General features: G+C 47.0%; 1 protein-coding gene across 1 annotated transcript in view; it reads left to right on the plus strand.

Moving 5' to 3' along the window:
- LOC114068961 overlaps nucleotides 1-11,335 on the plus strand; it is a 12,378-nt gene extending 1,043 nt beyond the window's left edge. The window contains exons 2-20 of the mRNA XM_027905441.1: nucleotides 1,358-1,465; nucleotides 1,913-2,039; nucleotides 2,191-2,284; nucleotides 3,210-3,360; nucleotides 4,105-4,267; nucleotides 4,863-4,988; nucleotides 5,640-5,702; nucleotides 6,615-6,737; nucleotides 7,072-7,227; nucleotides 7,812-7,865; nucleotides 7,982-8,199; nucleotides 8,553-8,629; nucleotides 8,785-8,895; nucleotides 9,115-9,201; nucleotides 10,053-10,160; nucleotides 10,361-10,482; nucleotides 10,648-10,770; nucleotides 10,850-10,892; nucleotides 11,156-11,335. Coding sequence (XP_027761242.1) covers nucleotides 1,363-1,465; nucleotides 1,913-2,039; nucleotides 2,191-2,284; nucleotides 3,210-3,360; nucleotides 4,105-4,267; nucleotides 4,863-4,988; nucleotides 5,640-5,702; nucleotides 6,615-6,737; nucleotides 7,072-7,227; nucleotides 7,812-7,865; nucleotides 7,982-8,199; nucleotides 8,553-8,629; nucleotides 8,785-8,895; nucleotides 9,115-9,201; nucleotides 10,053-10,160; nucleotides 10,361-10,482; nucleotides 10,648-10,770; nucleotides 10,850-10,892; nucleotides 11,156-11,233 — 2,127 coding nt within the window. The 5' untranslated portion in view covers nucleotides 1,358-1,362 and the 3' untranslated portion in view covers nucleotides 11,234-11,335. The remainder of the gene's footprint in view (nucleotides 1-1,357; nucleotides 1,466-1,912; nucleotides 2,040-2,190; nucleotides 2,285-3,209; nucleotides 3,361-4,104; nucleotides 4,268-4,862; nucleotides 4,989-5,639; nucleotides 5,703-6,614; nucleotides 6,738-7,071; nucleotides 7,228-7,811; nucleotides 7,866-7,981; nucleotides 8,200-8,552; nucleotides 8,630-8,784; nucleotides 8,896-9,114; nucleotides 9,202-10,052; nucleotides 10,161-10,360; nucleotides 10,483-10,647; nucleotides 10,771-10,849; nucleotides 10,893-11,155) is intronic.
- The last annotated feature ends 757 nt before the right edge of the window (nucleotides 11,336-12,092 follow it).

The raw sequence follows: 12,092 nt of genomic DNA on the forward strand, positions 1-12,092 counted from the left end.
CCGTTGGGAGGAGGCGGGTGAGGGGTCTGTGAGGGGCTCGGGGTGAGGAGGGAGGGGGAGCCGAGGGGGTCTGGGGGGAGTTGGGGCCGCGAGGGAGGGCAGGGGGCTGGGGGGGCTTGTGTGAGGGCTGAGGGGATGCTGGGGGAGTAATGGTCAGGATGGAATCCTGGAATGGGTTGGGCGGGAAGGGACCTTAAAGCCCATCCAGTGCCACCCCTGCCATGGGCAGGGACACCTTCCACCAGCCCAGGTTGCTCCAAGCCCCGTCCAACCTGGCCTGGGATGCTTCCAGGGATCCAGGGGCAGCCACAGCTTCTCTGGGCAACCTGTGCCAGGGCCTGCCCACCCTCACAGGGAAGAATTCCTTCCCAATATCCCATCTAGCCCTGCCCTCTGGCCGTGGGAAGCCATTCCCCCTTGTTGTTAGAGTTCTTCCAAAGCTGGTCCCACTAAACCCTCCAGGACTGAAACAAGAGCAAGGCCTAAAAGAGTTAACTGGGGTATCTTGCTCTGTTCAGAGAATTGCCCTGGACCTGCTCTGCCTGTGCTGCCAAGGAAACATTGCAAAAACATTGATAACTCGTTCTGTTCTGCTTACTGGACCTAAACCTAACCATAAGAAGAATTGCTAGAAATACAATCAGCCTCAAGGTCGTAAATTAAGACAAGGTGGACATTTAAATAGGAGAAAAGGGCTTGGAGCCAAGGGGTTTTGCAAGCCTCAGTAGTTAGGACAGTAACAATGGAGAGGTAAGAGGGTCAAAGCGAGGAAGAGGAGAACCAGACCCCTGAGTTAAGGCTGAAGGGCGGAAGGACCACCAGAACCCCCTGCCAGGAGAAGAATCTGGAAAGCACCGCCCAGAGCCCGCCCATTGTTAATATGTATAATTAGATGTAACCACATGAATATGTATATTGAGGTGTTGTAATCACGAGTGTAGACTGCATAAATTACCTTGGTTTGCCTTGATGCCTTCGAACAACTCTGTCCAGAGCTGGCTCTGGACAGTGTTGAATAAACAAATGCCTTGCTGCTTGTAGATGGAAATGTCTCTGAGCAGTTAATCATTCCGACATTTTTCGGTATCAGAGCAGCGCTGATCACGTTTGGGGGTTTATTTTCCTCCTTTTACCCCCATCTCCTTGGTTTTGGGGTTCTCTCAGCACTGCATGGAATTCCAGTGTTTTTTGAGCTGCTGAGGATGAAACACTCCGGTCCCTGGTGTGACTTACCCAACAGAGATGAAGAATTTGGGTGCTTGAGGGGTCTTTTTCTTGCCTCATACAGGAGCTCAAAAGTGTGAGCTGTCTCTGTGTTTTGTCTGTCGCCAAGTATTTCCTTCCCTCTGGATTTCAGGAACCATGGGGCCATCAGGAGAGGAGGAAGAGCAGAGCATAATCCTGATCAGTGATGATGAAGCCGAGAGCACCCCTGGGAATTCTGTCCTCTTTGTAGACCCCCAGGGTAAGAACTGCTTTTGATAAAGTTCCCTAAATGACCTTTAGAATAAACTGAATTAAATTATTGTCTGATGGGCCTGAAATCTGTCTTGCTGCTGCTAGAAAATCAAAGTGCTTCAAAAGTTAAAAAAAAAAAAAAAAAGGCAGGAAGAAATGCCGTGATTTAGTAATTTTTGGGGATTTCTTTGATGGCACTGCTTAACCTAAAAGGTGGTGCTGTGTAGTTTCAGAATATTACCAACTGAGCTAAAAGTGGGCCTTTTCAATGTCAGGAGGCTCCTTTTTGATTCCATATTCTCTGTCCTGATAGTTCGTGGAAGTTTTTTGGACCAAATGAAATCACAAGAAAGTTCAGGCCTGGAAGTGTTTAAAAAGATAAACGTCAGTAATTTGTAATGAAGTCTGCAGTTCTCTTCAGGCTGATTTACACCTCCTGTCCCCTTTCCTACAGAGGAACCTGCCCTGGGAGAGGAGAAACCTGAGGTTGTGGATGAGGAGTGCGAATTGATGGTCACTTTCTGTAAACAAGCCAATGTGATGCCTCATGCAAGATACGACTGCACCACTCACCCCTTCGAGTATGCTCGGGGCTGGGGAGGGTCACCTGGGGGTTGATTGTCCACAGTTAGTCCCTTTGGTCACCAAACCTCGTGAGCTTTGTAAGAGCTGGAAGCTGGAGTGGAGCTGGATGAGGATGTAACTTGTTTTCTGAACAATCTTCTCTTGCAGGAGAACAGAATGTGACACTTGCTCACCCCTGGGGAAAAACGCTGACATTTGTGCCCAGTGCTACTGCTACATCTGTGACAAACTGGCTTCTGAGGTGAGAGGGCAACGGGGAGTAAATAAATTAATCATCAGTAAAAAGAATCCTGGAATGGTTTGGGTTGGGAGGGACCTTAAAGCCCATCCAGTCCCACCCCCTGCCATGGGCAGGGACACCTTCCACCAGCCCAGGTTGCTCCAAGCCCCGTCCAACCTGGCCTTGGACACTTCCAGGGATCCAGGGGCAGCCACAGCTTCTCTGGGCAACCTGTGCCAGGGCCTGCCCACCCTCCCAGGGAAGAGCTGAAGGGCACAAAACCAGTAAGTGATGCATAAAATTTGACTCTTTTAACAGTTCCTCTCCTCAGTGTTGAGATTCCTGTCTGCTTCATAGCTGCTAAAAGTGTGGTTCTGTCAGGATTTATTTCTGATAGTCCAGGCAGTTGTTGGAGTAAACTTTTCAGAGGTGTAAGCAAATTTACCTCCTGTTTGCTTTGGGCAAACAGTGCATTTCATAAAATCAAATTACTAAATCAGACTGTTTCTCAATGAACTGGACAGACGTCAGACTTTTAGACTGTCCTAACTTGGAGTGGGGGGAATTGGGTGTGGGGGGTTTGTTAGGGGGGTTCTTAGAATTCAGAGAACTGAGCTGTGAAAAAAGTTGGGGTGGACATGCAAGGACAAGGCTCTGTTCCCAGTTTCCAGTGGGGAGGGTGCCAGCCCTGAGGGCCTCTGTAAAGTGTTTAGAAGTGACAGTAAATAATATTGGAGGTGTTTCTGTCCTTGTTTGCCGTGACACCGAGTGATTGTCACACTGAGTACTTCCCTGGGGCCTTGCTCAGGTGTGTAAAGGGTGAAATGATTTGTAGCCTTTGACTCGGACCAAACTGGGTTTTTTTTGAGTTGCTCAACTGGAAGGGGGGAAAAAAAAAATGACACTAAAAAAGCCTTTCCCTGTTTTTCCTGTTTTCTCCCAACAGTGCCAGAACTGGACAACGCCCTCCCTGTGCCACTGCAATGCCCACAACAAGAGCAGGTTCTGGAAGGAGCGGCGGGACTTTGCCCTGGCCGGGGTGCTGGTCATGTTCAACCTGGAGCTGACGGACATCGACGCCGACCTGCGCCACGGGGGTGGGTGCTCTGCTGCCACGGCGTCCCAGGGGACGCTGGGGAGCAGCTGCTCTGGGCCACAGCTGTCCCTGGCAGGGATCAGGGGGTTTTTAGGGTGGCAGGTTGCTGTTGCTGCTCTTTATCCGGGTCATGCTTGGAGCAGGCACAGGTCAGCGGGTCCAGCTTCCTGGTTGCCTCCCTCTGGAAGAGTCACAGAGTGGGTTGGGTTGGAATGGGCAGGGACTCCTTCCACCAGCCCAGGTTGCTCCAAGCCCCATCCAACCTGGCCTTGGACACTTCCAGGGATGGGGCAACCACAGCTTCTCTGGGCAACCTGTGCCAGGGCCTCACTGCCCTCACAGGGAAGTAGCAGAAATGTCTCAAAACACACCTGGAAACACAAGCAGAACCTTTTACTCCTGTTCAGCACGAAAACAACACCTTTCCCATCCCCTCACAGCACAGGCTCCTGTGCTCTGGCCACCTCAAAATCAAGTGGAATATGGAAATTAATTACCTTCAAGCTGGGAGGTGGGCACCTTTAGCCTGGGCCTCACCATCCTTCTTCCTGATATCCAACCTAAATTTCCCCTCTTTCAGTTCGCAGAAGCAGCAAACTTTCACCAACAGAACTGGGTGCAAGCAACTGGCTAAATAACCTTTACATGGTTGAACTTATGGCTGTCTCTCTTTTGGTTTGAAAAAAAAAAAAAATTAGATGCAAAACACTCAGTACAATGTGTTTTGTTCTGTTTTGTCTCTTAGGAAGTCTGCTCATCAAATTCATGCAGGAACTTTATGTGGAATATAATAAGTACCTGGCTGGAGAAAGGATACCTCCCACACAGCATGAATGCTTCTGCCTGCCCAAGTTGCCTCCTGGGCAGTGCAATGCCTGCAGGTCACGGAACATGGAGATTGTGTACAAGTGAGTGACAGCAGAGTCAGCTTGGGCTGTGCAGGTTTGATTTCCCTTTGCCAAGTGACAGTCACAATTGTGGCACCTGATGCAGCAGAAATGGAGTCGAGAGGGACAGGGAGCTGTTAAATTACACTTGAATGGAGTTCAAGCACCCTCTTAAATACATCTTTAAACACCCCTGTTGTGGGAAAGCAGGAAAATAAGGCCTGTATTTTAGGGTAGGGTTAGATGGGATATTTGGAAGGAATCCTTCCCTGTGAGGGTGGGCAGGCCCTGGCACAGGTTGCCCAGAGAAGCTGCGGCTGCCCCATCCCTGGAAATGTCCAAGGGAGGTGGCTCTGGATGAGCTTTAAGGTCCTTTCCCACCCAAACCATTCCAGGATTCTGTGATTTTTACTAATTTGGTTTTTTAGAGTGAGTTTCACCTTTTAATGGATGTACTAAGCCTTTAAAAAAATACTGAAAGTAATTTTCGTCCTGTCATAAATGCTTTCCAGGCAAGGCAGCTTGTTCTCAAGCTGTAGAATGGTCGCAGCGACCCTTTGTTTGTGAAGTTCATTGTTGCAGACCCTTTCTCTCATAGACCTCTTAACTTTCTCAGGTATTCTGACGTTTTTGCCCTGGTAACAAGATTTTTAAATCAGGCAGAACAAGAAAGCCCTAAAGCTGCTGCTGTGATGCTGCTGGGAGCAGCTAAAGAGATTGCACTGCACAAAGACCCTTCCCTGTAAGTACCCAGGGCCACATCCATGTGGGACCTTGGCTTCTCCAAGGGAGGGGAGCTGGTGAGGGAATTCCAGGATTCCATTTATTTCGGGTAAGGAAGTGTCAGAATCTCAGCCCAGGCTGCAGCACCAGAGGAAGATGAGCCCAGCCGAGGGAGAAGTGGGATTGGTTCCAGCAGGGATTTGGGGAAAAAGAGGTTAAAGCTTGGATGTGAAGGGAAGAAGTTAAAAGTCATGAGGAAAGGAGATGATCTCCAGCAGGGGGAAGGAATTTGAGATGGGAACTGGGAGGAGGGAGGGTGACAGACAACAGAAGGAGGCAGGTGGGGTTAATTCCCCAGGAGAAGGTACAGGGACATGGAATCTTTCCTGAGAAGCTTCACTGAGTGAAGAAACATCTGACCTGGAAAAAGGGGAGGATGCATTTCTTGGGAAGGTCTTTACTTATACCCTGGGATTAGGCACTGCTGTAAAGCACTGTAAATTCTGCAGCAGCTTTTGCACTGTGAGCGTTTGTTTGACCTGTTTGCAGTAGTTTTTGTTAGCATGACAACTTCCAGTGCTTTTTAAGGAAGAGTGTGGAGTACAGAGAAGAGGAGAAAGCAAGAAAACCAGGCAAACATTAACTAGTGCTCTTTTCCCTCCCCTCTCAGAAGCTGGCAGAACCTTGGCCATACTGCTTCGCTGAAGATTGCTGTCCCATGTCTGTTCCAAAGGTGAGATTTGTTTTCTCCCTGGCTACAAATTCTCTGTTTGCTTTTAAAATGCGGATTTCAAATGGCAATTCCTCTGTTCAGAGGCACGTGGCGTGTCCTGGAAGGGCAGAGCAGAGGGTGTCAGGTGCTGGTGGTTAAACCAAAGAGCAAATAGTGTCTGTTAGAGATCAAAACAGCAGCCTTGGAATATTCCACTGGGATGGAGTAGCCAGGGATGTAACATAGTAAAGCTCCCCCAGGGGCTGGGGAATGAGGACATCCAGCTCCCTTGGCTTAATTCAGTTCTCATTTTAGCTTTAGCTTTCCCCTTTCACCCCAAATTCACTTGCCACAGCAGGTTAATGAGTTAAGAATTAACTTCTTTCAGGAGCACTCAAACCCAATTCCACATTCCCATTTTATCTGAAACTAATGACAGGTATAACCCAAATCCTTGAGCACTTTGCATTTTGAATTCCTATTCCTGAAGTTTTTCATTTCTTACCTTTAAAGAACAGGAAAAGGATTTTTTTACTTCCCTCCCAAAAGCTTAAAAGAGTAAACTCTTGTTTGTTATCTCCAGTTATCAGCTAATCCAGAAATGGTTCCAGGAGCAGGGAGGGTGCAGGAGCTCAGGTGGATTATCAAGTCCAGCATAATTTGCAGTGGTTTTTGTGCATTCTCCCTGGAGATCTTTGTTTTAAAGCTTAAAACCACAAACCCTTGCCTTCACTGGTATTAAAAATAACAGCAAAAGATTAATATCATTATTCACTACAAATCTTAAAGCAGAAATTTAAATATAGATCCAAACTGTCTGATATTTAACTAAAGAAAAGCAGCCCCAAACTTCTGTAGTTTCCCATGTGATTAAAAAAAAGACACAATAGCAATTAATCTAATTTTAAGATACTGCTTTTTTTCAAATCACAGGATCACAACCCAACTTCAGAGGATGCTGGTGTTGTGTGACTTTCCAAAAACTCTGTATGAAAAGTTTATTAATTTCTTTCAGTCCATCTCCCTTCCCTGTCACTGCTTTGGCTTCTCAAACAGGTATGTTCTTTGCTTTTTTTGTCCACAGGATATATTTTTATATAGTTGCCTTGTTGGAAAACAGCTCTAGGGGTTGGTTCTTTCCTTGACAGTAAAAGTGGAAGCATTTTAGAGGAATATTTTGGTACTAACTGCTTTTTATTTGTGTATTTTGTTTATTTATTTGATGGGACAAATAAGTTGTTCACCATGCAGCTTTTTATTTTCTCTTCCCCAAAACTGAGCTGCAAACCCCCAAACGGTTGATTAGTAAATCTTCATGATACTTAAAGGGACTAAAATGGGATTTAACACGAGAACAAGAGTTAAAGTGCCTTTGTTTTTGCCTTCCCAGCCTGAACGTGGTGCCCTGGGACCACGGGTTGCTGACCACGGTTCTGAAAGGCCAGAACATCACGGGGCAGAGGACCCAGAAAGGCAGGAAGATTTTCCTCTGGGAAACACTCCCTGTCATCGAGGCCCGAGTGGAGAGACTGCTAGACAAGAAGAAGTAAGTTTGGTGTGGGGTTTTGTTTTTGGAAACTCAGCTCTCAACGTTTGGGCTGCAGGGGAGTGTTTTCCAAACCTCTGCAGTTTGGCAGAACGGGCAGGCTCAAAACAAGGACCCCTTGGAAGCTGTTCATGCCCCCTGTTCCTTATCAACCAGGCCAGGAGCTTTCTGAAGAAGGGGGTGATTTCTGTGTTTCCATAAACCCTGGGGTTTATGGAAATGATGTTGATTTTAAAGCAATTTCTGTTCATCAAAGGCTGACTAGTGGAGGACAGCCAGAAAAATGTGTCCTGGGTCTTCAGAGGTCTGTGTTCAAATGAATGCAGTGTTCACAAGAATACAGTCCGTTAAAGAATTAAACTGAAAGGCAACCTCCTGGTTGATTTTGCCAGAGCAGAAATAATCAGTGAATAACTTCTTGGAATTTATTTCCAACTGTCTCTTGCTTCCAGTTGCATTTCCACCCTCTTGTGTGGGAAGATCTGTTGTTTTGCTTCATTAATTACAGTAGATATTTGGTTGAGCTGTCTGTAGCTTTGCACTTCCCTCCTTTTCCTACTCACCCTCTTTGTTTCTCTCCCCAGCTACAAAGAAGTTGTTCGTTACCTGAGAGCTGTGAAATGCAACGACACCAAAGGGTAAATGGCTTTTGCCCTTCCCCTTCTTTATTCCTCCCCAAGCACAGTCAGATCCCTACATACACCTTGTACAGAATTCCTGCTGAGACAATCAAATCCTCATCTCTTCTTACCAGGTTGAGAGACCTTCGGGATAAGATCCCCTTCTACCTGTGTAAAACTGGGGATTTCCTGGATGCTGCCCATTCCCTGCTGTTCCCAGTGAACAGCCTGGCCTGCTGCTCTGCCTGCAGGATAACCCCCTGCGAGTTCCAGGCCTACCTCAAGATGTTCAGGACAGGCTGTGTTCCCCCTGGCAATGACATGCTGCAGGCTGGGCCCTGGCTCACAGTTGGCAAGTGTCACTTCCTGCTTGTGTGTGTTTAGAACTTTTGACTTTCCCATTAAGTCAGATGGGCAATGTTCCATAACCTGTGCATTCCATTCTGTCTTCAGTTCAGCCACTGATGAGTGGGATGATCTGTCCTGGTGCAGATCTTTGCAGCTTTCCAGAGCTGTGTTTTACAGTTGATGGTTTCCCATTCTACCTACAAAATGTTGTAAAATAGCTGTAGATCTTTATGTGGCTGTGTTGGATTTCTGTACCAACATGTCTGTAACTAAGTTAGTATCTGGTTTGTGCCACTCTGTAATTTTCCAGGGAATCTAAGACATGGTTTGGATTTATTTTTTTCTCTCCTCTTGCAGGGTCTCCCCTCAGGGAGGGTGTGCTAATTAAACAGGCACTCAAACTGCTTTACAGCAACGTGTCACTGTACAGGAATGTGAGTCATTAAAACTCTTTCTCTAAATTACCTCTTCTGTCCTGTTACTTCTCCAAGGCAAGGGTTTACCCTCAGAACCCTTTTTTTACTCTGAATAATTCACACCTCTGTGGACAGGTTTCACTCTGTGATGCAAATGTTGTGTTGTGTTTCAGCCCAAGTGCTGGAGTTCCCTCATCATGGTTTTGGGGAGTAGCAATCTGCTGGCAAAAAGTGGGCACCTACATCCCTTATCCCTGAAAGAGCCACCACTTGACTTCCAGGAGGTACCTCAAACAGTGCTGGGAAGTGGGAGATCTGTTGTCTTGGTTTTATACAAGATTTTTTTCGATGTTTGCATTGACTGGTTCTCCTAAAATGCCAGGGTTAACTAACCATCCTGGAATTCTACCAAAGATCATTCCAGAGCCCTGCTGGTGCTGTGTGAGGTGTGGGGAGTGTGTCCATCCCCCCTTACCTGTTGTGCCTCCTTCCCTCCCCTGCAGGGAGTCCTGGCTGCCAGCGGGAGCCTCCTGGAGGAACTGAAGGCCAAAGTTAATGTTTCTTTGCCACCTTCTATTTTCTCCCCTCAGGTGGGTGTGCTCACGGCAAGGGGGGAATTCACCATCTGGGTTGCTGTGCCTGAGCTGTAACAGTGGGCTGGTTATATCAGGCTTTTAGGAGGGACTGGAAGATTTTTTTTGGGGGGGAGAAACAGCTTAGAACTGTTGTTAGCAGAGTTTGAAGGCTGGAGCAGAGATCTGAAGGTAAGAAAACTATGAGGGTCTGTTCTGGTCTGACACATCTTCAGTCTAGGACAAGTTTTACTTCCTAACTGTCCGAATTTACGCATTTAGAAAGTGGGAGGGCTGTAAGTTAGAATTGATTCTGTTTTAGTGTCTCCCAGGGTGATCTTGTGTTATTTGGTTCAAACAGGAGACTGTCCTGTAAAAGCTTGTCACTGCTTGTCTCAAAACTCAGAATAGCCCAGAATTGCTAAATTTCCCTTAAATTAGGGTTTCAGATATAGAGGAACATGTTTGAAGGTGGCTGGGAAAATATTCTATATTCAGTGCAGTCAGTACATTTGAGGAGCTGCCTTATCTTTTTTTTTTTTTTTTTTTACTTCTTTTGAGAAAATTCAGTTTTTTCTCCAGATATGTGACTCTTGAGCTGGAATTTTTTCCCTTTAATTCTCTATTTCTCCTTCTGTGGCTTCATATCTCTCTGAGCACTTGGAGAGCACCAGGTGAACAAGCTGCACAAATAAAGTACCTGTTTATTCCCCCCTTTTTTTGCTCTTCATGAGATTCCTGTGGATGTGTTGTCTGACCTCCAGCCTCTGGCTGAAATGGGAGTAACTGCTTTGACTGGATACAATATGAAATGGTGGGAAAGTGGGCTTGTAAATCTATTTCTCTTGCTGTTGATGTTTCTCCTGTAGCTGCACCACGAGGCTTGTCTCATCCTGGCAGTAAAAGCAGTGCAACAGATGCTCTTTTGTGACCTTCCATACCTGACTTCCTTCCTAGAGATAGTCCTGGCTTTTGGGGTGAGTCCTGGGTACTGATTTCTGTTCTAAGAGATTAAATCAAATGGCATTTAAAATCCCTGCAATGCCATCTTGGAGGTTTTGGACACATTTAACTTGTTTCAGCTTTGCTCTTTATTTTAGTCCTTTTGTTTGGTTGGGTGTTTTTTTTATTGTAGAAATTGTTGTTAAATCCCTGGTCTTCCTTTCTCTCATCCTAGAATAACTTCTGGGCCCTGAGGCTGCTGCTGGAGCACCTCTCCTACCAAGAGCCCCTTCTCCAAGGCACTGTCGCCCTGATTTTGAGAGACCTCAGTCGCCAGAAAGCAACAGTCCTGAAACTGTGAGTAAACACTGGCTGCTGAGCTCTGATTGTTGATGGAAACAGCAGAGCAGCAGCCCCAGGGCACAGAGATAATCCCCAGCTCTTGGAAAGCAGCCAGAAGTCAGGGATGCCAGTCCTAGGAACAACCCAGGTGAGTTGTCTCAGCAGCTCTTCCCTTTCCAGGTGGCAGAACCTGGGTGCCCAGTACGTGGGTGAGTTCCTGTGCCTGTTCCTGACCTGCAGCCACCAGGAGATGCAAAACATTGGCCTCTTCAGCCTCAGCATCATCGCAGAGAACCTGCACACGTGAGTGGAACTGCTCAGAGCCACACGGGAAATCCTGGGGCTGCCTCGGGGCAGGGCTCAGAATCCCTCTGTGTTTCAGGTGTCCATGGGCAAAGCACCTCTGCAGCTTTTTCCACAACTCAGTGAGTACCTCAGTGGTTTTAGCATTCTACTGTTACATTTATAATATCTTAAACCACATTTATAATATGTATCTATTCTTACAGTAAAATACTTAAATAACACAGACATTATTTACCAACAAAGCAGATCAATGGCAACTACACTGCTTGCCAGTTAGACATTTAACCACGTAATTTTGTCTGTTGTGTATCAAATATCTCAATGTATTTTTTTACACCATCCTGAAAATTCCCAAAGAAATTAACTCCATTTCTCTGCCCAGGGATTGAGGCACCTCCCCCCTGGCACAGAAGCTCACCACGAAGTCTCAAAGTTCCTAAAACTGTTTGAAGAACTGTAATTTTGACTTAAATCTTCGGGAGTATTTTCCGGTTTTTCTGAGCACTGTCTTCCTGGAGCCCCTTGGTTTTCTTTCGGTTTTCATCTCCAGAAACATTCAGCTTTTTAAAAACCGACTTCAGAGCGAGGCCCTGAGCGGGGAGAGGGGAGCTGTGATTTGGGAATGTCGTTTCCTGCAGTTCCACAGGTTGCAAGAGCTTTTAGGTTGTTTTAAGGAGCTGATCCCCCAGAGATTCTGGGAGAGGAGCACGGATGGAGCTGGAGCACCATGAGCTGTCACTCCTGGCGTGGCAGGACAAGGCAAACCTGCTGAGAGGGGGAAAAGCTGAAACCGGGAAAATCCCTGTTTGCCATGAAGCCAGGAGCTGCTGGAGGCTGAAAAGATGGACCAAGTTGCTCCAAGCAGCCCCCTGGGGAGGAGGGGCTGGAGCAGCCAAGAGCTGGGTGGGTGTGTAAATCACCCCAACCTCAGGCTTGGTTTTGATTCCTCCAGCAGGGGAGGCGTGGGCTGAGCCTGGGGGCTCTCAAACCCGACCCCCTGGGCTGTTTCACACCTGTGGAGGTGAAAAGGGGCTGTTTCTCTCCTGCTTTTTGCTCCTTCCCGCCCTGATCCCAGCCTGGCAGCGAAGCCAAACGATGTGCTGAACTGCACTTTGCACATTCAAGGGTTTTGGGAGGGGTTTGTAGCTTTTGGTATCCCCAAGAAGCTGCAGTTACTCAAGTTTTCTACACAGAGTGCACCTAAATCAACACCACGTCAATTAAATATGTATCAACTTCACTGTCAGTTGGACTGTTTTGTTTGGGGAGTTTGTTGTTTGGGGAGTTTTTTGGCCCTGATTTTTTTTTTTTTTGGGGGG

This window comes from Empidonax traillii, unplaced genomic scaffold (genome assembly GCF_003031625.1).
Source record: "Empidonax traillii isolate 1590-97213 ecotype Southwest subspecies unplaced genomic scaffold, ASM303162v1 scaffold1155:size169172, whole genome shotgun sequence".
NCBI classification, from domain to species: Eukaryota; Metazoa; Chordata; class Aves; order Passeriformes; family Tyrannidae; genus Empidonax; species Empidonax traillii.